At 48.4% G+C, this 23,612-nt stretch overlaps 1 protein-coding gene across 1 annotated transcript in view; it reads left to right on the top strand.

Annotated features, from left to right (window-relative positions):
- The first annotated feature begins 6,172 nt into the window (after positions 1-6,172).
- CYTH1 (cytohesin 1) overlaps positions 6,173-23,612 on the top strand; it is a 108,404-nt gene continuing 90,964 nt past the window's right edge. Inside the window, exon 1 of the mRNA XM_033182444.1 lies at positions 6,173-6,238. Within this exon, the coding sequence (XP_033038335.1) occupies positions 6,217-6,238 (22 nt within the window). The 5' untranslated portion in view covers positions 6,173-6,216. The remainder of the gene's footprint in view (positions 6,239-23,612) is intronic.

Genomic DNA, 23,612 nt, shown 5'->3' with positions numbered 1-23,612 from the left:
AACAGAGATTTGTTCAGTGACTGAATATACATCTGTAAACCTATAGCATGTATACATGGATTTTGATTACAAATGGTTTTGTATTATATACCACTGTTCTGACTGCTTTTTTCACTTATAGCTTGGAAACTGTCTTCTGTTGGTAATACAGAAATCTGCTTCTATCTCTCGAAACCTGGGAGTGCTCCCTTGTATGAAAGTATCCTAATATAGTTAACCTGTTTGCTATTGACGAACTTTGAGTTGGTTCCTGAAGATGTTTTAAAACCATAGTATAGGACTGGGCGCGGTGACTCACACCTGTAATCCCAGCACTTTGGGAGGCTGAGGTGGGTGGATCACCTGAGGTCAGGAGTTCAAGACCAGCCTGGGCAACATGGTGAAACCCCATCTTTACTAGAAATACAAAAATTAGCCAGACGTGGTAGTGTGTGCCTGTAATTCCAGCTACTCGGGAGGCCGAGGCACGAGAATCACTTGAACCTGGAACGCAGAGGTTGCAGTGAGCCGAGATCATGTGCCATTGCACTCCAGCCTGCGCGACAGAGCGAGACTCTGTTTCAATTAAAAAATAAAAAATAAAAAAATCAAACGGCTGGCGCAGTGGCTCACACCTGTAATTCCAGCACTTTGGGAGGCTGAGGCGGGCAGATCACAAGGTCAGGAGATCGAGACCATCCTGGCCAACATGGTGAAACCCCGTCTATATTAAAAAAATACAAAAAAATTAGCCAGGTGTGGTGGCGGGCGCCTATCGCCCCAGCTACTCAGGAGGCTGAGGCAGGAGAATGGCATGAACCCGGGAGGTGGAGCTTGCAGTGAGCCGAGATCGAGCCATTGTACTCCAGCCTGGGCAACAGAGCAAGACTCCGTCTCAAAAAATAAATAAATAAATAAAATAAAACCATGGTATAAGCATAGGAAAAATGTATTTTGGGTTACCTCTGTTTAAAACCTTTCTAATTCTTTTTGAGATTAGGCAAGGCAGGGAAGCTGAAGGGGGAATGTTTCGGGAAAACTCTCAAACTATAGTCTGCTCTCACCTCACGACCATCCTCATAGAAGACTGCTTTGCACAGAGGCATGGGGGTTTATCCCCACATATCAAGCAGTGGACACCACCCGGGGGTCCTCTAATCCAGTGCAATTCAGACTCTATCTGGAGTGAGCTCAGATCTCACAGGTTGAGGGCTCAGTCCCCAAGACGGCACTTGTGACACCAGTCACAAGTCTGGGCCTCTGGCACTTCTGAGCGACCAGCTTAAACTTGGAATTTCTATGATTCCCCCTCTTTGGGTTTGATTAATTTGCTGGAGCCACTCACAGAACTTAAGGAAACACTTAACATTTCGTGGGTTTTTTTTTTTTTTTTGAGACAAAGACTCGCTCTCGTCCCCCAGGCTGGAGTGTGATGGCGTGATCTTGGCTCACTGCAACCTCCACATCCCGGGTTCAAGCGATTCTCCTGCCTCAGCCCCCCGAGTAGCTGGGATTACAGGTGCCCGCCACCACGCCAGGCTAGTTTTGGTATTTTTAGTAGAGACGGGTTTCACCATGTTGGCCAGGCTGGTCTCGAACTCCTGACCTCAGGTGATCCACTTGCCTCCCAAAGTGCTGGGATTATAGGTGTGAGCCGCCGCACCCAGCCATTTAGTGGTTTATTATAAAGGATATTGCAAAGGATACAGATGTAGAGATGGGGAAGGGGCACAGGGCTTCCAAGCCCTCCCTAGGCATCACCCTCCAGGAACCTCCACATGTTCAGCTATCCTGGCCCAGTCATTTTGGGTTTTTATGGAAGTTTCCATTCCCCAGGGCACAGAGCAGGACCCTTTCTGGGGAGGGTCTTAAGACCCACAATCAAAAGGTGGGCCAGATTAAAGTCCTGCCTTGGGGCGGGTGAAAGAACAGGAGAAGTCCAGAGCGATTGTTCCCTGAGGCCTAACCCAACATAACAAAAGACTGTAACAAGAGTTTAGGGTGGTACAAGCCAGGAACAGTGGAAAATACCAGAGGGTGGCCAGGAGCAGCAGCTCATGCCTGTCATCCCAGCACTTTGGGAGACCAAGGTGGGTGGATCGCTTGAGCCCAGGATTTCACGACCAGCCTGGACAACATGGCAAGACCCTGTCTCTAAAAAAAATTAAAAATAAGGCCGGGCGCGGTGGCTCAAGCCTGTAATCCCAGCACTTTGGGAGGCCGAGAAGGGTGGATCACGAGGTCAGGAGATCGAGACCATCCTGGCGAACACAGTGAAACCCCGTCTCTACTAAAAATACGAAAACTAGCCGGGCGAGGCGGCGGGCGCCTGTAGTCCCAGCTACTCGGGAGGCTGAGGCAGGAGAATGGCGTAAACCCGGGAGGCGGAGCTTGCAGTGAGCTGAGATCCGGCCACTGCACTCCAGTCCGGGCGACAGAGCGAGACTCCGCCTCAAAAAAAAAAAAAAAAAAAAATTAAAAATAAAATATTAGCTGGGTGTGGTGGCGTGCAACTGTAGTCTCAGCTACTCAGGAGGCCGAGGTGGGAAGATCAATGAAGCCTGGGAGGTGGGGGCTGCAGTGAGCCATGAGCCACTGCACTCTGGTCTGGCCAACAGAGCGACACCCTGTCTCAAAAACGAAACAAAACCAAAAACTGTAAAATACCACAGGAAGGTACCAACTTAAAAAAATTAGTTGTCAAGTGGATCAACTACTAAGGACTTACAAACCACAGCAAAACTTGCAGGGAGCCCAAACCTATTTTAAAGGTTCTCTGAAGAATCAGTGGATGTGGGGGAAGAGGTCTGGGTTAGAATCCACAGCTGGAGTGGAGTCCTGTGGTTCCTGTCTCCCTGCCGCCGGCTCCTTCTCATTATGCTCCAGGGGCTGGGGATGCAAATTCAAGATACAAGAGTGAAAGCGACTTGACTCCTGCTTGCAGGGACGCTTCCTTTTGAAGCCTCAGCTTCCAAATGTCATGCAAAGATAACAACTAAAGGACCTCTCTGGCTGGGCGTGGTGGCTCACGCCGGTAATCCCAATGCTTTGAGAGGCAGTGGTGGGCGGATCACCTGAGGTCAGGAGTTCCAGATCAGCCTGACCAACATGGCGAAACCCCATCTCTACTAAAAACACAAAAAGTAGCTGGGCGTGGTGGCGCATGGCGGTAATCCCAGCTACATGGAGGCTGCAGTGAGCTGAGATGCGCAGCTTCACTCCAGCCTGGATGACACAGTGAGACCCTATCTCAAAAAAAAAAAAAAAAAAAAAAAAAAAATCTCTGATCATGAATGTGATCTAATGGAGCAGCTTCTGTGTTTCTTTGACAGTGATCCATGGTCAGGGACAGCCCTACCCAGTGAACACATGCATGCATTCATTTGGAACCAGAACAAACAGTCTCTGTAGTACTACAATTTTTTTTTTTTTTTTTTTTGAGACGGAGTCTTGCTCTATCGCCCAGGCTGGAGTGCAGTGGCCGGATCTCAGCTCACTGCAAGCTCCACCTTCCGGATTTATGCCATTCTCCTGCCTCAGCCTCCCGAGTAGCTGGGACTACAGGCGCCCGCCACCTCGCCCAGCTCGTTTTTTGTATTTTTTTAGTAGAGACGGGGTTTCACCGTGTTAGCCAGGATGGTCTCGATCTCCTGACCTTGTGATCCGCCCTTCTCGGCCTCCCAAAGTGCTAGGATTACAGGCTTGAGCCACCGCGCCCGGCCAGTACTACAATTTTTTAAAAAATCTATTTTCTTTTCATCTAATAAGTATTTGTTTCATAATCATTAAGAGTCATGACCTGCTGTTTGAAAAGCACTTCTCTTTTTTTTTTGGTAACAGGGTCTCACTGTGTCCCCCAGGCTGGAGCACAGTGGTGCAATCATAGCTTACTGCAGCCTCAACCTCCCAGGATCAAGGTATCCCTCCCACCTCAGCTTTCCAAGTGGCTAGAACTACAGGCATGTGCCACTGTGCTCGACAATTTTTAATTTTTTGTAGAGACAGGGTCGCTCTATGTTACTCGGGCTGGTCTTTAATTCCCGCCCTGAAGCAGTTTTCCTAGCTTGGCCTCCCAAAGTACTGGGGTTGTAGGCATGAACCACTTCACCCAGCTGAAAAACACCAATCTAATGGAACAATGTAAGGGAACAGAATTTGTAAACAGTTATGTTATCTGCTAATCTGTGATTAGTAGTGATACCAGTATCCCTCCCTCTCCAAATCTATTCAGTTGGTGAATTCAGCTAAGAAGTCTAGAGTGCTGATAGTAAGAATTAACATGCCATCTGAATCGCTTTTCTTCTGGAGTTCTGGTCATTGAGCAAGAACTGAGGTGGGCTGGGACCTGCATACTGTTAACGGAAGAAACCCAGCTCAAATATACCTTGAACCTTCTGGTGAGTCTGGGGTTAGAAGTGAAGTAGGGAGTGAAACGGAGAGGATGGCACATGCTGGGAGAGAGGCTCAGTGCTCCATTACCCCATGTGATGGACGGTTTGAGATTTGCCAGGTCAATGTGGGGTCAATTCTAAAAGTGTCCTAAGTCTAGGCCAAGAGGAACAAAATGCAGCTGGGTCTCTGACTTAACACGCCTAAGCCCAAGGGCACATTAGGGTCAAAATGTGACTCCCTACTCTAAGGTCACCAGTAAAACTGGACAATCTGGTAAAATCAATGAAGGTTAAGATCATGAATCCAGCCAGGCATGGTGGCTCACACCTGTAATCCCAGTACTTTGGGAGGCCAAGGAGAAAGGATCTCTTGAGCCCAGGAGTTCGAGACCAGCCTGGGAAACCTAGCAACCTCCATCTCTACAAAAAACACAAAAATTAACCTTAGGTGTGGTGGTCTGTGACTGTAGTCCCAGCTACTCAGGAGGCTGAGGTGGGAGAACTGAGCCCGGGAAGCAGAGGGTGCAGGGAGTCATCATGGTGCCAACTGTACTCTAGCCTGAGCAACACAACGAGTGAGACCCTGTCTCAAAAAAAAAAGAAAAAAGAAAAATAGTAAAACTCAGGACAGGAGGGCCCACAAGGAAAGAGTTCTGTGGCTTTTACTCCCGTTTTTTGGTTGATCCAAAAATTCCCAGCAGTCCAGGGATTTCTGTGGAGTTCTCAGTGAGTGTTCTGTGTAGGGTGCAGAAGCCACAAGTGACTGCAGGGGGAAAGGCAGGTTCTGGGGCTGGCATTCTGTAGCAGTGGGTTTCTCCTCTGTCATAAAGAAACAGAAGGCCAAGCGTGGTGGCTCATGCCTGTAATCCCAGCACTTTGGCAGGCCGATCATTTGAGGTCAGGAGTTCGAGACCAGCCTGGCCAACATAGCGAACCCCGTCTCGACAAAAATACAAAAATTAGTCGGGCGTGGTGGCACATGCCTGTAATCACAGCTACTCAGGAGGCTGGGGCAGGAGAATCTCTTGAACCCGGGAGGCGGAGGCTGCAGTGAGCCGAGATCACGCCACTGCACTCCAGCCTGGGCAACAAGAGCGAAACTCGTCTCCAAAAAGTAAATAAATAAATGAATAAAATCCAAAACGCTGGGACTTGAAGTGCCCTCCTTTCAATCTTGACCCAGGTAACTTCAGGACAAATAAAAGGAAGTAGAAGCAGTAAACTTACGAAATGCAATATGTAAAGGTTCTGAACACAGGAGTAAATGAATTCAAATAGCTTTTGTGGCCTTTCGCCAAGGACCGGGCCCTCCCTGGCAAGCTGAGCTGAGGCCGGGTCCGACCTTCGAGATTGGCGTCAGCAAGGACCACCCTGCCCTTCAGTGGCCGGACACGACCTTGGGCTTTCGTGCGGCCAGGCCAACTCCGGCACCCCGGGTACCTGCACCGCCCTTGCGAAACCGAAATCTGCTCGGTGCCCCGCGGAGGCGGACGGGGAGGGTCCTCGGGTGGGGGCGTGGTCTAGAGGCGGGGCCAGCGGCCGGGCAGGGGAGGAGCCTCGGGTGGGCGCGCGTGCGCAGGCTGGAGCCTCGGGCGGAGGCCGTGTACCCGGGGTGCGGCGCGCGCGGGAGGAAGGCGGGGCCTCGGGCGAGGGGCGGGGCCTCGGGCCGGGGGCAGGGGGCGGGCGCGGGCGCGGGCGCAGGCGCAGGCGCGGGCGGGCGGGGCGCCGGGCGCCGGGTGCCGGGCGCAGGGGGCGGGGCTCCGAGCCGGGCTGAGGCGAGCGGGGGCGCGGGTGGCGCGGCGGGACACGAGCGGAGAGCCGGGGCGCGGAGCCCGGCGCCCGCACCATGGAGGAGGACGACAGCTACGGTCAGTGCGCCCTGGCGGCGGACGCGTGGCCCTCGCTGCCCTCAGTCTCCTTCGGGCCCGGCCGTCAGGCAGCGCCTGCGGCGGCTGGCGTTTCCCGGGGACACTGGTGCGGGACGCGGAGCCCGGGGCGACCGGCGGGCGAGCGGTGCACGGGGCCTCCACGGGGCAGGGGTCGCAGGGGGTTTTGAGGGATGAGGGTCGCCGGGGCCGGGGTCGCCGGCGGCGCTGAGGGATGTAGGTGGCCGGGGCGGGGGTCACAGGCCGGGCTCGCGGGTCTCACGGGGCCGGGGGTCGCCGCGAGCTCTGAGGAATGAGAGTCGTTGGGGTCTCTGGGCAGGATCGCGGGGGCTCTGAGGGATGAGCGTCATTGGGGTCACTGGGGTCCCCGGGGCAGGGGGTCGCAGTCTGGGTCCAGGGGCGCCGAGGGGTGGGGGTCGCTGGCCCTGCCGCCCCTCTGCGGGGCTCTGAGCCGACGCGCGGATGGCCGGGCCCGGTTCCCCGCAGTTTCCGGCCGCTCCCGGCGTCAGCGAGTTGTGCCCGGTCCATGTCTTTGTTCAGAAATGAGAACGGGGAGCGGCGCCGCCGGCGAGGCGCGGGCTCTGGGACGGCCCTGCTCACGGGTGTCTGGGCCCGGCCGCCGCCGGTCGGTGCGTCGCCGCCTGCCGAGACGCGGGTGTGGAGCCCGAAGGGGCCCGCGGTGGGGACGCCGCTCCGCCGCCGACTGTAGACTTGACAAGCGGAGCCGCTGTCCCGCTCCCCTCGCTCCCGCGCACTGAAGCTGCTGGCCCCAGCCAAGGGTGCCTCCCTCCAAGAGTTTGAAATTGTAGGGGTTGCAAAAGGTTGTTTGACATGCTGTAGTTAATTAATGTTAAGTTTGTTCATGAGGAATTAAAAGAACGAATGGCAAATAGAACAAGTGGTGAACTTTTGTGGTTTGGTAGCAAAGTACAAATAAAGCAGAACTGTGTGGCCAAATGGAACCCAATTCTAGTTTAATAACTAATGGAACATTTTTCTTTTTTTTTTAAGAGACGGGATCTCGCTGTGTCACCCAGGCTGGAGCATAGTAGCGTGATCGTAGCTCAAGTCAGCCTCCTGAGTGGCTGGAACCACACGCACGCCACCATGCCCGGCTAATATTTTATTTTTTTATTTTTATTTTACTTTATTTTAATTTTTGAGACAGAGTCTCACTCTGTCGCCCAGGCTGGAGTGCAGTGGCGCCATCTCGGCTCACTGCAACCTCTGCCTCCCAGGCCAGCTGAGCTATTCTCCTGCTTCAGGCTCCTGAGTAGCTGGGACTACAGGCGCGTGCCACCACGCCTGGCTAATTGTTGTATTTTTAGTAGAGACTGGGTTTCGCCATGTTGGCCAGACTGGTCTTGAACTTCTGACCTCAGGTGATCCACCCGCCTAGGCCTCCCAAAGTGCTGAGATTACAGGCGTGAGCCACCGCGCCCAGCCCTAATATTCTATATTTTTTTAAAAGATGGGGTCTTGCCATGTTACCCAAGCTGGTCTTGAACTCCTTGGCCCAAGCAATCCTCCCACCTCTGCCTGCCACAGTGCTGGGATTACAGGCGTGAGCCACCACACCTGGCCCATTTGTTACCTTCTAAGTAAACAAGTAGAAGCAGCATGTGCGGCTTTTTTGTTGTTGTTTGTTTTGTTTTGTTTTTGAGACAGGGTCTAGCTCTCTTGGGCAGGCTGGAGTGCAGGGGCGCTATCATAGCTCACTGCACGCTCTGCTTCCTGGCCTCAAGCAATCCTCTCACTTCCCTTCTCAGCCCCTCCAGCAACCTGGACTACAGGCCCAGGCTACCACGCCCTGCTAATTATTTTTATTTTTTTTGTAGAGAGGGAGGTCTCCCTGTGTTGCCTAGGCTGGTGTGAACTCCAGTGCCTATCTTGGCCTCCCGAAGTGTTAGGATTACAGGCATGAGCCACTGCTCCCAGCCTCCTTTTGTGATTAAAAGAAAAATCACCCACTGGCTGGCCCCAAAAGATTGTTCAGCCCCTCCAGATTTCACTCCTGCCCACTGCTGAGAAGCCGGCAGCAGTTTTGCCTGCTGCTCTTTTCTCTGCCTCCTCTTGCCATTTAATTTCCCTCAGATCCCAGTGTCCTGCCTACCAGGCTTTCGTGGCCTCTCTTGTGTTCTTGCCTGCTGCAGTGGGCAGGAAGCTCTTGGTCTGGTTGCTTTTCATACAGTGAGTGCTTTGCCACCAGGCATGACATTTTGCACTTGTACTTGAAAGAGGTGAATGGAAGCAGGGTGTGTTAGTTTCCTATACCTGTTATATTACCACAAGCCTGGTGGCTCAAAACAACATACATTTGTTTCAGGGTTCTGCAGGGCAGAAGTCCAAAATAGGTCTCGCTGTGCTAAAACCAAGGTGTCGACCAGGCTGGTTCTTTCTGGAGGCTCAGGGGAGAACCCATTTCCTTACCTTTTCCAGCTTCTAGAGGCCACCTGTGTTCCATGGTTCATAGTACCCCTTTCCATCTTCAAAGCCAGCAGGTAGCATCTTCTCATTTCTCTCGACCTCCTACCTCCCTCTTATTAAGATCCTTGTGATTGCAGTGGACCCACCTGGATAATCAAGGATAAAGATTAGCAACCTTAATTCCATCTGTTACCTTAATTCCCCTTCTGCCAAGTGAGGTAACCTATTCACAAGTTCTGGGGATTGGGACCTGGACATCTTTAGGGGCTATTATTCTGTCTGCCACACACCAAGATGACAAAGTTTGTAAGTTTATTCTTCCCCTTTCTTTTTTTTTTTTTTTTTTTTTTTTGAGACGGAGTTTCATTCTTGTTGCCCAGGCTGGAGTGCAATGGCGCAGTCTTGGCTCACTGCAACCTCTGCCTCCCAGGTTCAAGTGATTCTCCTGCCTCAGCCTCCTGAGTACCTGGGATTACAGACATGTGCCACCACGCCCGGCTAATGTTGTATTTTTAGTAGAGACAGGGTTTCTCCATGTTGGTCAGGCTGGTCGCAAACTCCTGACCTCAGGTGATCCCCCTGCCTAGGCCTCCCAAAGTGCTGGGATTACAGGCATGAGCCACCATGCCCGGCCTATTCCCCTTTCTAGTTTTAAATATCATCCTTTTATTTTGGAGGAACTAAAAAGATTGAATTAAAGGAGATTCCCCATCCATAGGGTCACCACACAAAAAGCACCTGATGGTGTAAGATGATCATACGAAGAATAAGACTCCCAAGTTCTTTAAGGTTTGTGTTAGTCTCCAGAACTGTCCATTTTCCTCATAGGTTTCACAAAGAATTTACCTTGACCAAATCCCACATTGTAAAAGGAAATGTGTGTGATGGATGTATAAAGCATATAGCATGACGTGTTCAGACGTCACCTCAGAACTTCCATTGTTTTCTTCTAAACAAACTTTTTATTTTTTAAAATAGATGCAGAGTCTCACTATGTTGCGCAGGCTGTTCTAAAACCATCCTCCCGCCTTGGCCTCTGAAAGTGTTGGGATTATAGGCATGAGCCACTGTGCAGGCCTAATTAAACTTCTTTTTCTTTTTCTTTCTTTCTTTCTTTTTTTTTTTTTTGAGATGGAGTCTCACTCTGTTGCCCAGGCTGGAGTGCAGTGACACAATCTTGGTTCACTGCAACCTCTGCCTCCTGGGTTCAAGTGATTCTCCTACCTCAGCCTCCCGAGTAGCTGGGATTACAGGCGCCTGCCACCACATCTGGCTGATTTTGGTATTTTTAGTAGAAATGGGGTTTCACCATGTTGGCCAGGCTGGTCTTTTTTTTTTTTTTTTTTGAGACGGAGTCTCGCTCTGTCGCCCAAACTGGAGTGCAGTGGCCGGATCTCAGCTCAGTGCAAGCTCCGCCTTTCGGGTTCACGCCATTCTCCTGCCTCAGCCTCCCGAGTAGCTGGGACTATAGGCGCCCGCCACCTCGCCCGGCTAGTTTTTTGTATTTTTTTAGTAGAGACGGGATTTCACCGTGTTAGCCAGGATAGTCTCCATCTCCTGACCTTGTGATCCGCCCGTCTCGGCCTCCCAGAGTCCTGGGATTACAGGCTTGAGCCACCGCGCCCGGCCGAGGCTGGTCTTAAACTCCTGACCTCAAGTGACTGCCTTGGCCTCCCAAAGTGCTGGGATTATAGGCGTGAGCCACCACTCCTGGCTCTAAGTAAACTTTTTAAACCTTAATTTTTTTTTTCTTTTCTTTTCTTTTCTTTTTTTTTTTTTTTTTTTTTGAGACAGTCTTGCTCTGTCACCCAGGCTGGAGTACAGTGGCACAATCTCAGCTCACTGCAGCTTCCACCTCCTGGGTTCAAGCGATTCTCCTTCCTCAGCTTCCTGAGTAGGGGGTACTACAGGCACATGCTATCACATCTGGCTAATTTTTGTATTTTTAGTAAAGACGGGGTTGGCCTGGCTGGTCTTGAACTCCTGACCTCAGTTGATCCGCCTGCTTCAATCTCTCAAAGTGCTGGGATTACAGGCGTGAGCCACCACGCCCAGCCTAAACCTTAATATTTGGTTTTCAAAATAATGAGAAACATTTCTGATAGTGTTAACTTTGTATGCTGTTTCAACAATGCTTCCTCTGCTTTTGCCCCTGGCCCTGCCGTGTAAGTTGGTAATGTTTTGTGAATCAGCCTAGGACAGGTACCATTGTTTTTAGAAATCTTTTTCTTTCTTTTTCTTTTTTTTTGTATTTTTAGTAGAGATGGGATTTCACTGTGTTAGCCAGGATGGTCTCGATCTCCTGACCTCGAGATCTGCCTGCCTGAGCCTTCCAAAGTGCTGGGATTACAGGTGTGAGTCACTGCACCAGGCCTTAGAATTCTTTCTTGAGGGAAATGCATTGTAATTTCCTAGCTACCTTTTAGTATTAAAGAACTTTTGGAACACAGCTCATTGATAATATGCTGTAGAAAGAGAGTCTTAGAGTTTCTCTGTTCAATTAAAGACAATTTCAAAAACCAACAAAAAGGCTTTCTCAACTCCAGTACTCTTTTGTATTCACGAGATAGGGACAGTGTGGTTCAGACTACACCTATGTGGGACATGTTTTTACTGGTTCATTTATTTATTTTTGAGACAGAGTTTCACTCTTGTTGCCCAGGCTGGAGTGCAATGGTGCGATCTCGGCTCACCGCAGCCTCCGCCTCCTGAGTTCAAGCAATTCTCCTGCCTCAGCCTCCCAAGTAGTTGAGATTACAGGCATGCGCCACCACGCCCGGCTAATTGTGTATTTTTAGTAGAGACAGGGTTTCTCCATGTTGGTCAGGCTGGTCTTGAACTCCCGACCTCAGGTGATTCACCTGCCTAGGCCTCCCAAAGTGCTGGGATTACAGGTAAGAGCCACCGCACCCGGCCTACTGGTTTCTTTTTTAAAAAAAAAAACTGTTTATGGCACTGTGGAGTCCCACCAGACAAACCATTAACTTACAGGAAATACTGTTGTGCTCAGGAAAAAGAAAAAAAAATTGTAAAAATTAAATTTTGCATACATTCTCTTTATAACATGCATACTGTGTGTACTTTTTTTTTTTTGTAGACAGAGTCTCGCTCTGTTTTCCAGACTGGAGTCCAGTGGCATGATATTGACTCACTGCAACCTCTGCCTCCCGGGTTCAAACGATTCTCGTGCCTTAGCCTCCTGAGTAGTTGGGACCACAGGCGTGTGCCACCATGCTTGGCTAATTTTTTTGTACTTTTAGTAGAGGTGGGGTTTCACCGTGTTGGCCAGGCTGTTCTCGAACTCCTGGCCTCAAGTGATCTGCCCACCTCAACCTCCCAAAGTGCCAGGATTACAGGTGTGAGCCACTGTGCCTGGCTTGTATGTGCTGTTACCGGTATATATTTCTGTGTAATAATGTTCAGGGTTGTAATCAGAAAGCCACATGTAATGCACTTTAAGGGGGTATTTGAGGGATTTTCCAGAGAGTATGTTCATCCTGCTGCTCTGTAATGGTCATCATTTTGGGGCCAATGACTGCAGTTGCCGTGATTCATTTATGAACTTCCTTTTTAAGTATAATTTCTTTTTTTGTTGTTGTTGAGACAGAGTCTTACTCTGTTGCCCAGGCTGGAGTGCAGTGGCGTGATCTTAGCTCACTGCAACTTCTGCCTCCTGGGTTCACGCGATTCTCCTGTCTCAGCTTCCCAAGTAGCTGGGATTACAGGCGCGTGCCACCACACTCGGCTAATTTTTGTATTTTTAGTAGAGACAGGGCCTACATGTTGGCCAGGCTGGTCTGAAACTGCTGACCTCAGGTGTTCTGCCGGCCTCAGCCTCCCAAAGTGCTGGGATTACAGGCATGAGCAGCCACTGTGCCCAGCCTTTAGGCATAATTTCTATATAAACATTTAAAATGAAAGTTGCTGGGGTCTATCATGTTCATTATAGCAAATGCATGTCTTATTTTTGTTCCTTTCAAGAAGTTAGCTTCAATTAGGGAAGTTGTCAACAGAGAATTTTAAAATAATTTTTAGGTGAGTTTTCAAATGAAAAGGAAGAGAGGTCTGCAAATGTCCTTTACTTATTCAGCTTCTGAACTACCTTACTTTTTATTTGTCTTTGATGTGATTTTTATATTGAGTTCCCAGATTGATTATCTAAAGCAGGAAAGGTGGAACTAATTAATTATCTAAAGCAAGAAAGATAGAACTAATTTTAAGTTAAAATATCAGTGTTTTCAGCAAGAGTTAAAAACACTAGGTTTCACTTTCTGTGTAGAGGAAGAATGGTGGGGTAAGATATTCAAGAAAATTGTTCATTAGCATATTTCAGGAAGCATTGAGGTACAATTGCATAAAAACGTATCTACTGTCTCTGGCTTTGGCCTTTGAGGGAAGGATATGAGGGAATACTCAGGACAGGGGTAAAAAGAAAAAAGACCCCTAGCACCCGGGGCTTTCATATCACTTTTCATCAGTAACTTCTGTCCATGTCTCCCCTTCCCCTACCCGCATCGTTCCCCCCAAGCCTCGTGGGCCACTGGAGACTGGCGGGGTGTTCAGCCTGGTTTCTGTGCCTGCTTAGGTGTGGTGTCATAAGGCACAGGGGGACCTCAGGAGGACTAACCCTGTGGTCTGTGGCTGGTGTGATGCCTCGGGAGCTGGGGTCACTGCAGGGGTGGGTGCCTGGTGACACAGAGGGAAAGCAGGAGCAAGTCGAGGGCCATTATGCCAGCCACAGATGGCGGGCTGTCTGAGGGAGCAGTGCCTCGTGGCAGTTCTAACCCAATTTCCCATGCCGAAGGCTCTGGTAGGTACTTCGGGGGTTTGATAAGAAGAGAGCCGGGCGCGGTGGCTCACGCCTGTAATCCCAGCACTTTGGGAGGCCGAGACAGGCGGATCACGAGGTCAGGAGATCGAGACCATCCTGGCTAACATGGTGAAACCCCGTCTCTACTAAAAAATACAAAAACACTAGCCGGGTGAGGTGGCGGGCGCCTGTAGTCCCAGCTACTCGGGAGGCTGAGGCAGGAGAATGGCGTAAACCCGGGAGGTGGAGCTTGCAGTGAGCTGAGATCCGGCCACTGCACTCCAGCCTGGGAGACAGAGCAAGACTCCGTCTCAAAAAAAAAAAAAAAGAAAAGAAAAGAGAGTAGTTTCTTCTGTGTTTTAATGGAAAGGAGTTTTATCACAGGCATAGTCTTGAGTGTCTACCATGGGAAATTTGAGAACGTTTCACATGTATGTATTACGGTTTGTGACCAAAGACTGGTAAAAGGAGGATTTATGTCGGAATTATAGGAAGAGCTATCATACTGTACCATGGAGACCTGTGTGTGGGTGGTAAAAAGATACCACAAGAAAAATAAGGTCTGGGCAGTGGCATGCCTGGGTGCTGCTGTGGGCTGGGGAGAGGAGCCTGTTGCATTTAAGAAAGATTGGCCTTTTCATCACCATGTCTCCAGAGTAGGCATGGTGCCTGGGGTGCTGCAGAGGCAGCTCAGCAACTGCGGAGGGAATAATGGATTGAACCTAGTTCCATCTCATAAAAAGTTAATATATGGTGAGTTTGAGTTTTTTCCTCAACTCTACATTTCAAACAGAAACCAGAACACTTCTATACATGTTTGACCCCATGCAGAACCCATTTTCTTTGTTTTTCTATGATATGGATGACTTCCATTGTTCTCAAACTTAGTTACTAACTTACTGATTTGCCTTTATTGAAAAGAACACAATTATTTGCAGTGAACACTTTCTTAGAAAATCTGGAACATGCCGGGCGCGGTGGCTCAAGCCTGTAATCCCAGCACTTTGGGAGGCCGAGACGGGCGGATCACGAGGTCAGGAGATCGAGACCATCCTGGCTAACACGGTGAAACCCCGTCTCTACTAAAAAAAAAAAATACAAAAAATTAGCCGGGCGAGATGGCGGGCGCCTGTAGTCCCAGCTACTCGGGAGGCTGAGGCGAGAGAATGGCGTAAACCCGGGAGGCGGAGCTTGCAGTGAGCTGAGATCCGGCCACTGCACTCCAGCCTGGGCGACAGAGCGAGACTCCGTCTCAAAAAAAAAAAATAAAAATAAAAATAAAAATAAAAAAAAAAGAAAATCTGGAACATAAGGTTGCCATAATTATACACACTTTGTGATCTTTAAGATATATTCTCAGAGTGACATGAACTTGTCAGAGAGTATAAACATTCTTAGAATTCTTGATGTCTGGTACCAACTTTTTCCAAAAGGGCTGTACCAGTTTACTCTGTTCTTAGCAATGTATCAGTACATGCACTTGGAACAGTGCAAATGTGCCCCCAGTGAGGATCAACAGGTTTCAAGGGTTTTTTTTTTTTAAAAACAAACAAACTGAATTTGGTAGTTACAAATGGTGACTCATTAAATCTACTGATTACTAGCTAGATTGAAAATTTTTTTTTTGCATATTTGTGTATTATGAACTGGCTATGTCATAAGGAATGATGATTTATTTACTTAACTGAGGTTAACTCTCTTCTATCAGATAAGGTGATTTACAGGTTTTTGTCATTCTGATGTTTTAAGCATGGGGAAAATGTATATCAGTTTTGACTGGGGTCTAGTTTAGATTTTGGCTAACTCCAACAGTCGTTTACCTTTCTTTTAATTTTTCTTTCAAAGATGGACAATCTCTCAACCCATATATTGTCTTCTGGCCAATACAAAATGTTTCCTTACGAGGAGAAATTGTGAATTAAATAGATATTTTTAAAATTTAGGCCGGGTGCAGTGGCTCAAGCCTGTAATCCCAGCACTTTGGGAGGCCGAGACGGGTGGATCACGAGGTCAGGAGATCGAGACCATCCTGGCAAACACGGTGAAACCCCGTCTCTACTAAAAAAATACAAAAAAATTAGCCGGGCGAGGTGGCGGGCGCCTGTAGTCCCAGCTACTCGGGAGGCTGAGGCGAGAGAATGGCATAAACCCGGAGGCGGAGCTTGCAGTGAGCTGAGATCCGGCCACTGCACTCCAGCCTGGGCGACACAGCGAGACTCCGTCTCAAAAAAAAAAAAAAAAAAAAAAAAATTAATTTTTTTTTTTTTTTTTTGAGATGGAGTCTCGCTGTGTCGCCCAGGCTGGAGTGCAGTGGCACAATCTCGGCTCGCTGCAAGCTCTGCCTCCTGGGTTCAAGCAATTCTTGTGCTTCAGCCTCTTGAGTAGCTGGAATTACCCGTGCCCTGCTGATTTTTTTATTTTTAGTAGAGATGTGGTTTCACCATGTTGGTAAGGCTGGCCTCGAACTCCTAACCTCAGGTGTGGGATTACCTCCGCCTCCCAGAGTGCTGGGATTACAGGTGTGAGCCACTGCTCCCGGCCAATAGATTTTTTTTTTTTTGAAACTATACTTTTTCTTTTAATTAAATAGAGCAGGGTCTCACTGTGTTACCCAGGCTGGTCTTGAACTCCTGGCCTCAAGTGATTCTCCTGCCTTGGCTTCCTAAAGTGCTAGGATTACAGGCATGAGCCACCATACCTTGCTGTGAATTAAATAGATGTTATTGGTCTGGGTTTTAATGATAAACCATTCAGTTTCGGGCTGGGCATTGTAATCCCAGCACTTTGGGAGGTCGAGGTGGGCAGATCGCTTAAGCTGAGAAGTTCAAGAGCAGCTTGGGCAACATGGTGAAACCCCATCTCTGCTAAAATACAAAACAAAACAAAATATTAGCCGGGCTTGGTGGTGCTCGCCTGTAATCCCAGCTACTCAGGAGGCTGTCACTAGAATCACTTGAACCTGGGAGGCGGAGGTTGCAGTGAGCTGACATCATGCCACTGCACTCCTGCCTGGGCAACAGAGTGAGACTACATCTCAAAAACAAAACAGGCCAGATGCAGTGGCTCACACCTGTAATCCCAGCACTTTGGGAGGCCGAGGCGGGCGGATCACGAGGTCAAGAGATCGAGACCATCCTGGCCAACATGGTGAAACCCTGTCTCTAATAAAGATACAAAAATCAGCTGGGCGTGGTGGTACGTGCCTGTAGTCCCAGCTACTCGGGAGGCTGAGGCAGGAGAATCGTTTGAACCTGGGAGGCGGAGGTCATAGTGAGCCGAGATCACGCCACTGCACTCCAAGCCTGGCGACAGAGTGAGACTCCATCTCAAAAAACAAAAATGAAACAAAACAAAACAGTTCAGTTTCTGGAATCTCATGGATCATACCTGCTCCTTTCTAAATATTTCATGGGTTAATCAGAAGAGATTTCGTCGAACAGATTTTTTCTTCTGTATTTCTTGCATTGGCAATCAGTTAGGACACTTATTCTATATTAAGAATTAGGAGATTGCCTTCTTATTTCAAGTATGGGGGCACACATTGTAGGTCATTTGGAACAGGAGGGATGAAACATCTCTCTGTGTATTGTGCTGGGCCGTTGGAAGACTTCAGCTTGAGAGCCGTGTAGCGGGTTGAGTCTGCTTTCCTGTTATTGTTCCACCCTTTCCTGTTCTCTTCTCCAAGATGAAAGTCTTCAAAGTGGGCTTCTAAAGAAAAGTACTTTGCCTGAACCTGTTCATCTGCTCCATTGCCAGACTACTTCTTGATTGTCTCTAAGTACTGTTGCAATTTAGTTTCAGTTGCAATAATAGAGGCATGGAGGAGGTGGAAAATTATTTAGAAATGATCAAGAAGTGAATCCCACATCCTCTGAAACTGCTGCTAATGTTGTTTTGCTTCTGTTTGCATTAAGTTCAGAAAAACACAAAAGCAGGGAAGGGTATGTAGGGGATTTCTATGACTGGTCATTATCCAGGATAGCGTGACATTGTATATTTCTGCTTTTATGGTAATGAGATGGTTATTAGCTGCTTTCTTTTTTTTTTTTTTTTTTTGGGACAGTCGCTCCGTCGCCCAGGCTGGAGTGCAGTGGCCGGATCTCAGCTCACTGCAAGCTCCGCCCCCCGGGTTTACGCCATTCTCCTGCCTCAGCCTCCCAAGTAGCTGGGACTACAGGCGCCCGCCACCTTGCCTGCTAGTTTTTTGTATTTTTTAGTAGAGACGGGGTTTCACCGTATTAGCCAGGATGGTCTCGATCTCCTGACCTCGTGATCCGCCCGTCTCGGCCTCCCAAAGTGCTGGGATTACAGGCTTGAGCCACCGCGCCTGGCCAGCTGCTTTCTTTAGTGACTGAATTTTATAACAAGGGCCGGGATAATACCTTCCTTATCCAAGTCTTTTTATATTTTCCACCTTTTCTTTTTTTTTTTTTTTTGAGATGGAGTCTTGTTCTATCACCAGGCTGGAGTGCAGTGGAGCAATCTCGGCTCACTGCAACCTCCAAATCCCTGGTTCAAGCCATTCTCCTGCCTCAGTCTCCCGAGTAGCTGGGACTACAGGCGCATGCCACCATGCCCAGCTAATTTTTGTGTTATTAGTAGGGACAGGGTTTCACCATGTTGGCCAGGATGGTGTCTATCTCCTGACCTCATGATCTGCCCGCCTCGGCCTCCCAAAGTGCTAGGATTACAGGTGTGAGCCACTGTACCCAGCCATTTTTTTTCTTTGAGACGGTCTTGTTCTATCATCCCGGTTGGAGGGCAGTGGTGTGATCTCGGCTCACTGCAGCCTCTGCCTCCTGGGTTCAGGCATTTCTCATGCTTCATCCACCTGAGTAGCTGAGATTACAGGCATGCGCCACTGCACCTGGCTAATTTTTGTATTTTTATTTTATTTTATTTTTCAGACGGGGTCTTGTTTTGTTGCCCAGGCTGGAGTGCAGTGGTGTGATCTTCGCTAACTGTAACCTCTGCCTCCCAGGTTCAGGCAGTTCACCTGCCTCAGCCTCCTGAGTAGCTGGGATTATAGGTGGATACCACCACGCCTGGCTAAGTTTTGTATTTTTAATAGAGATGGGATTTTGCCATGTTGGGCAGGCTGGTCTGAAACTCCTGGCCTCATGTGATCTGCCCACCTTGGCCTCCCAAAGTGCTGGGATTACTGATGTGAGCTACTGCGCCTGGCCAGTTTTTGTATTTTTAGGAGAGTCAGTGTTTCACCATGTTGGCCGTGCTGGTCTTGAACCTCTGAGCTTAAGCAGTCTGCCTGCCTTGGCCTCCCAAAGTGCTGGGATTACAGGTGTGAGCTCCTGCTCTTGGCCATTTTCTACCTTTTCTTGAGTCTTCAAGGCTTCTGTTTCAGAAGCATGCCCTTACCTGGCATTGTTAAATCTATGTTGTAATTAGTAGTGTTAGGTATGAATGATGGAATTGGCATAAGGCTATTAAAAAAGCCTATTTTCGGTCGGGCGCTGTAGCTCACGCCTGTAATCGCAGGCCAAGGCAGGAAGATCACGAAGTCAAGAGATTGAGACCATCCGGCCAACATGGTGAAACCCTGTCTCTACTAAAAATATAAAAACTAGCCAGGCGTGGTAGTGCACGCCTGTAGTCCCAGCTACTTGGGAGGCTGAGCCAGGAGAATCGCTTGAACCCGGGAAGTGGAGATTGCAGTGAGCCGAGGTCGCACCACTGCACTCCAGCCTGGGCAGCAGTGAGACTCTGTCTCAAAAAAACAAAAACAAAACAAAAAAACACCTATTGTCTAGTAATGTCACAGCTTTGTTTCTTTTTTTTTGAGATGGAGTTTCACTCTTGTTGCCCAGGCTGGAGTGCAGTGGCATGATTTCGGCGCACTGCATCCTCCACCTCCCGGGTTTAAGCAATTCTCCTGCCTCAGCCTCCCAAGCAGTTGGGATTATAGAAACCCACCACCACGCTTGGCTAATTTTTGTATTTTTCTTTTTTTTCTTTTTCTTTTTTTTTTTTTGGAGACAAAGTCTTGCTCTGTCGCCAGGCTGGAGTGCAGTGGTGCGATCTCGGCTCACTGCAACCTCTGACTCCCTGGCTCAAACGATTCTCCTGCCTCAGCCTCCCAAGTAACTGGGATTACAGGTACGTGCCGCCACGCCTGGCTACGTTTTGTATGTTTAGTACAGATGGGATTTCACCACGTTGGCCAGGATGGTGTCGATCTCCTGACCTTGTAATCCGCCCACCTCGGCCTCCCAAAGTGCTGGGATCACAGGCACGAGCCACCGCGCCTGGCCAATTTTTGTATTTTTAGTAGAGATGGGGTTTCACCATGTTGGCCACGCTGGTTTTGAACTCCTGACCTCAGGGAATCCACCTGCCTCGGCCTCCCAAAGTGTCGGAATTACAGGTGTGAGCCACCGCATCCGGCTCACAGGTTTGTTTCTATGAGCAGTTTGTAATTGTTTATTCAGTCGAAAGCATGAGGGATCATTTCATACTATGTAGTCCCTGTTGTCACCAATGCTTTGAGTCTAGAAGGAGGAGACAAACATGGCAGCAAGCTGTGAAGGAGCACGTTACAGTAGATGTGGCAGGTGTGTACATGAAAAACGTAGGTAAACCAAGGAGAGCAGTGCCAGTTCCACCGGCGTTGGGATGACACTGGATTGGCCAGGGGAGTTTGTAGAGGAGCTGGCCCTTGGGCTGGATTGTGAAAGATGAGTTAGTGCCAAGTAGGAAAACATTGCAGAGAACTATGTATCAAGCAAAGAGAATGAGAGGACAGGAGGTGTGAAGCAGTTTGGCCACTTGGGGAGCTACAAGTGGTTCTTTGTGCCTGGAGAGCAGGCTCTGAGCAGAGGGAGGAGGCCAGAGACAGGGTTCGAAGAAATGGGGGATAGTTATGGGGGACTTCAGTATGTGTTGTTACCCAGGACTTACTCTCTGGGACATGGAGCTATGAAAGGGTTTAAACCAGGAGTATTTTATGATGATTATTTTGCTTTTTGTTTTGAGACATAGTCTTGCTGTGTTGCCCAGGCTGGAGTTCACTGGCGTGATCTCAGCTCACTGCAACTTCCGCCTCCTGGGTTCAAGTGATTTTCGTGGCTCAGCCTCCTGAGTAGCCGGGATTACAGGCACGTGCCACCACACCCGGCTAATTTTTGTATTTTTAGTAGAGACGGGGTTTTGCCATGTTGGCCAGGCTGGTCTTGATTTTCTGGCCTCAAGTGATTTGCCAGCCTCCATCTCCCAAGGTGCTGGTGTGAGCCACTGTGCCTGCTCTTTTTTTTATTTTTATTTTTTAATTTTGCCAAGAGGGGAAGGGAGGGAGAAAGGAAGCAGGCGGAGGAAAGGAGAGGGAAAAGCAGAGCATTATATTGCATTTTAGAAAGATTCTTCTGACTTAGTGTGGCTCAGATTGGCAGTGGAGAGACTCTTAAGGAACTTATGGAGATAGGTGAGCTAGGTGATGAGGGCTTGAATTCAGGCTGTGGGAGTAGGAGGTAGGAGAGAATAAATACAGGACCGGTGAAGGGCATGAAATTGATGGATTTGGTTGCCAGTGTTTGCGAGGGACATAGCATTGAAAGGAGACAAGGGAGACAGAGCGACGAAAGTGAGTGCCGGGTTTCTGTCTGGATGACTGCTTGGAGAGTTTCCATACTGAGAACAGGCTTCGGTTTTGGGCGTATTCTGTCGAGTTTTGTGGTACTTGTACCGTGTCCACTTTGAGAGACCCATTTCAATAGCTGAATGTGGACCTGGAACTCCAGAGGTGATCAACGCATGAGTGGGAGTGGAACCTAGGGAGTGGGTGATGCCGCAGGCTGATTGAGAAGTGCAAGGATGTTGTCTTGGAATACCACCACTGAAGGGCTGGGTAGAGGATGAGATCTGAAAGGGAGACTGTGAAGGCAGAAGTACATAACCCTTCGGGTAACTAGATGGTAAATGGAAAGTGAGAAAGGGCAGGAGCTGAAAGTTGATGCAGAGTGGAGAGCTTTTTGTTTTTACCTGGGGGATATTAAGACTATTTATAGGCTCTTTTTTATACCTTTGGGCGATGATTCCAAGCCAGTCTTGAATGAAAGCATTCATATGTGATGTGTTGTAAAGCTCCAGGATGATCAGTCTCACATTTCATTTTGTCTGTTCTGGCTTCTGTACACAGCAGCTGCAGACTATATGTGTTTTTGAAACCTGTTTAAGTTACTTTCTTTTGTGTTCTCTAATTCCCTGAAATATTATTTCCAACAGCCCTAATGATTGAAATTAAGAGAATTTGAATTTTAGCTGTATTCTGGCATTTTCACATGCTTCCTGCTCATTCCCCTTGGATATTCCATCATTGTCCGAGATTCAGCACGTCCAAGGCTTGCTCCTGGCCCTTTTATTCTGGTGTTTCCTCTAGACCTCCCTAAGTTTTTGAACTTTTATCACCATTTACTTATCATTCCAATCATTCAGGCTTGAAAAAAACACTGGATTCTTTTCTGTTTCTTGCCATTTGAATTGTTTCCCATCTATCCAACCATCCATTTGTTCATCTATTCATCCATTTGTTTAGACTTTTTAAATTATTTGTGTGAGGGTATTTGCTTGATGCTCAGGCTGTGAAGAATTTTAGGATACAGGCCCTGCTTTCCAGAAGCTCACTGTGTAGGGCGGTTCACATGGAAATTTGCTATGGTGAAAATACCGACAAATGCTGTGGGAGCCTGAGGACTTTCAGCTTTCACTGTGTTCTGAGTGAGACGTACTTAAAAAAAATTTGTTTTAAAAAATTTAGACATGGGGTCTCACTATGTTGACCAGGCTGGTCTTGAATTCCTGGCCTCAAGCAGTCTTCCCGTCTTGGACTCCCAAAGTGCTGGGATTACAGACTACCGGATTACAGACTACATTGACTTTTACTGATTTGTTGAAGATAGAGACTTCTTCAACTTGTTCTCTAACTTCGACAAAGACTTCTACGATTTCTCTGTGTCCAGACTGCAGTGACAAAGCATGGAGGAAATTAAATTCTAAAAAGATTTTTAGAATTAGAATTGAAATATTTATTTTATGGCCGGGTGCGGTGGCTCAAGCCTGTAATCCCAGCACTTTGGGAGGCCGAGACGGGCGGATCACGAGGTCAGGAGTTTGAGACCATCCTGGCTAACACGGTGAAACCACGTCTCTACTAAAAAATACAAAAAAAGCTAGCCGGGCGAGGTGGCTGGCGTCTGTAGTCCCAGCTACTCGGGAGGCTGAGGCAGGAGAATGGCGTCAACCCGGGGGGCGGAGCTTGCAGTGAGCTGAGATCCGGCCACTGCACTCCAGCCCGGGCGACAGAGCGAGACTCCGTCTCAAAAAAAAAAAAGAAATATTTATTTTATGAGTTTATAATATCCCAAAAGAATTAGGAATTCCAACCTAGACTTTGGGGTCTACCCAGGCAGTTACCTCCTGGGATGAAATGAGATGGGAACATGCCAGAGTAGGTGTCACTGCTTTCACTGTTCCCACACTAGGAGTTAACCGCTTGCTGCGCATGAAGTTCATTGCTGAACATTTTTCGTAAGTTCTCCTTTAATCCTCACAGTTACCCTGTGGGTGGGAACAAATAATGTACTGATTTTGTAGGTGAGGAAATGGAGACGTAGAGAGATTCTAAAGGGACATAGCTGATGAGTGGCTGAGCTGGCACCGCAAGTCCATTTCTCAGGCTCCATGCAAAGGCCATGCTTTGAATGGGCGTTTTCTACCGGCTGCTCATTCACACCCCCTCCTCATTTTTATGTCCTTGCACTTTTACATACCTTATATGCTATTTGTGTATTTTCTTTGTTTTTTTTGGTTTTTCTCAGACCTCTCAGAGATGAATTTATATACTTTCTAAACTTTCTTTCTCCTGGGAGTGGGATACAGAGTTTTATATCTTGTTACAGTTTGTAGAGAGTTTTGGTTAAACCTGTGTTGCTGGTTATTAAACACATTTACGTTGAAAGAGCCATTGTTAATCTTAGGGTTGAAATTTGAGGAGTTTGTAGGATCATACAGTAAAGGCAGTATCTTTTTCCTTAATCCTCCAGGTAGCATTTAGTTTAGGGGCTGCGGTTTCCTCCCAGGGACTGTGGTAAACTGGGTTTGATATTGTGG

Source organism: Trachypithecus francoisi, unplaced genomic scaffold (genome assembly GCF_009764315.1).
Source record: "Trachypithecus francoisi isolate TF-2019V2 unplaced genomic scaffold, Tfra_2.0 Lachesis_group20, whole genome shotgun sequence".
NCBI lineage: Eukaryota > Metazoa > Chordata > Mammalia > Primates > Cercopithecidae > Trachypithecus > Trachypithecus francoisi.
Note: the sequence above shows the minus strand (reverse complement) of the source record. Positions and strands in the feature narration are given on the sequence as shown.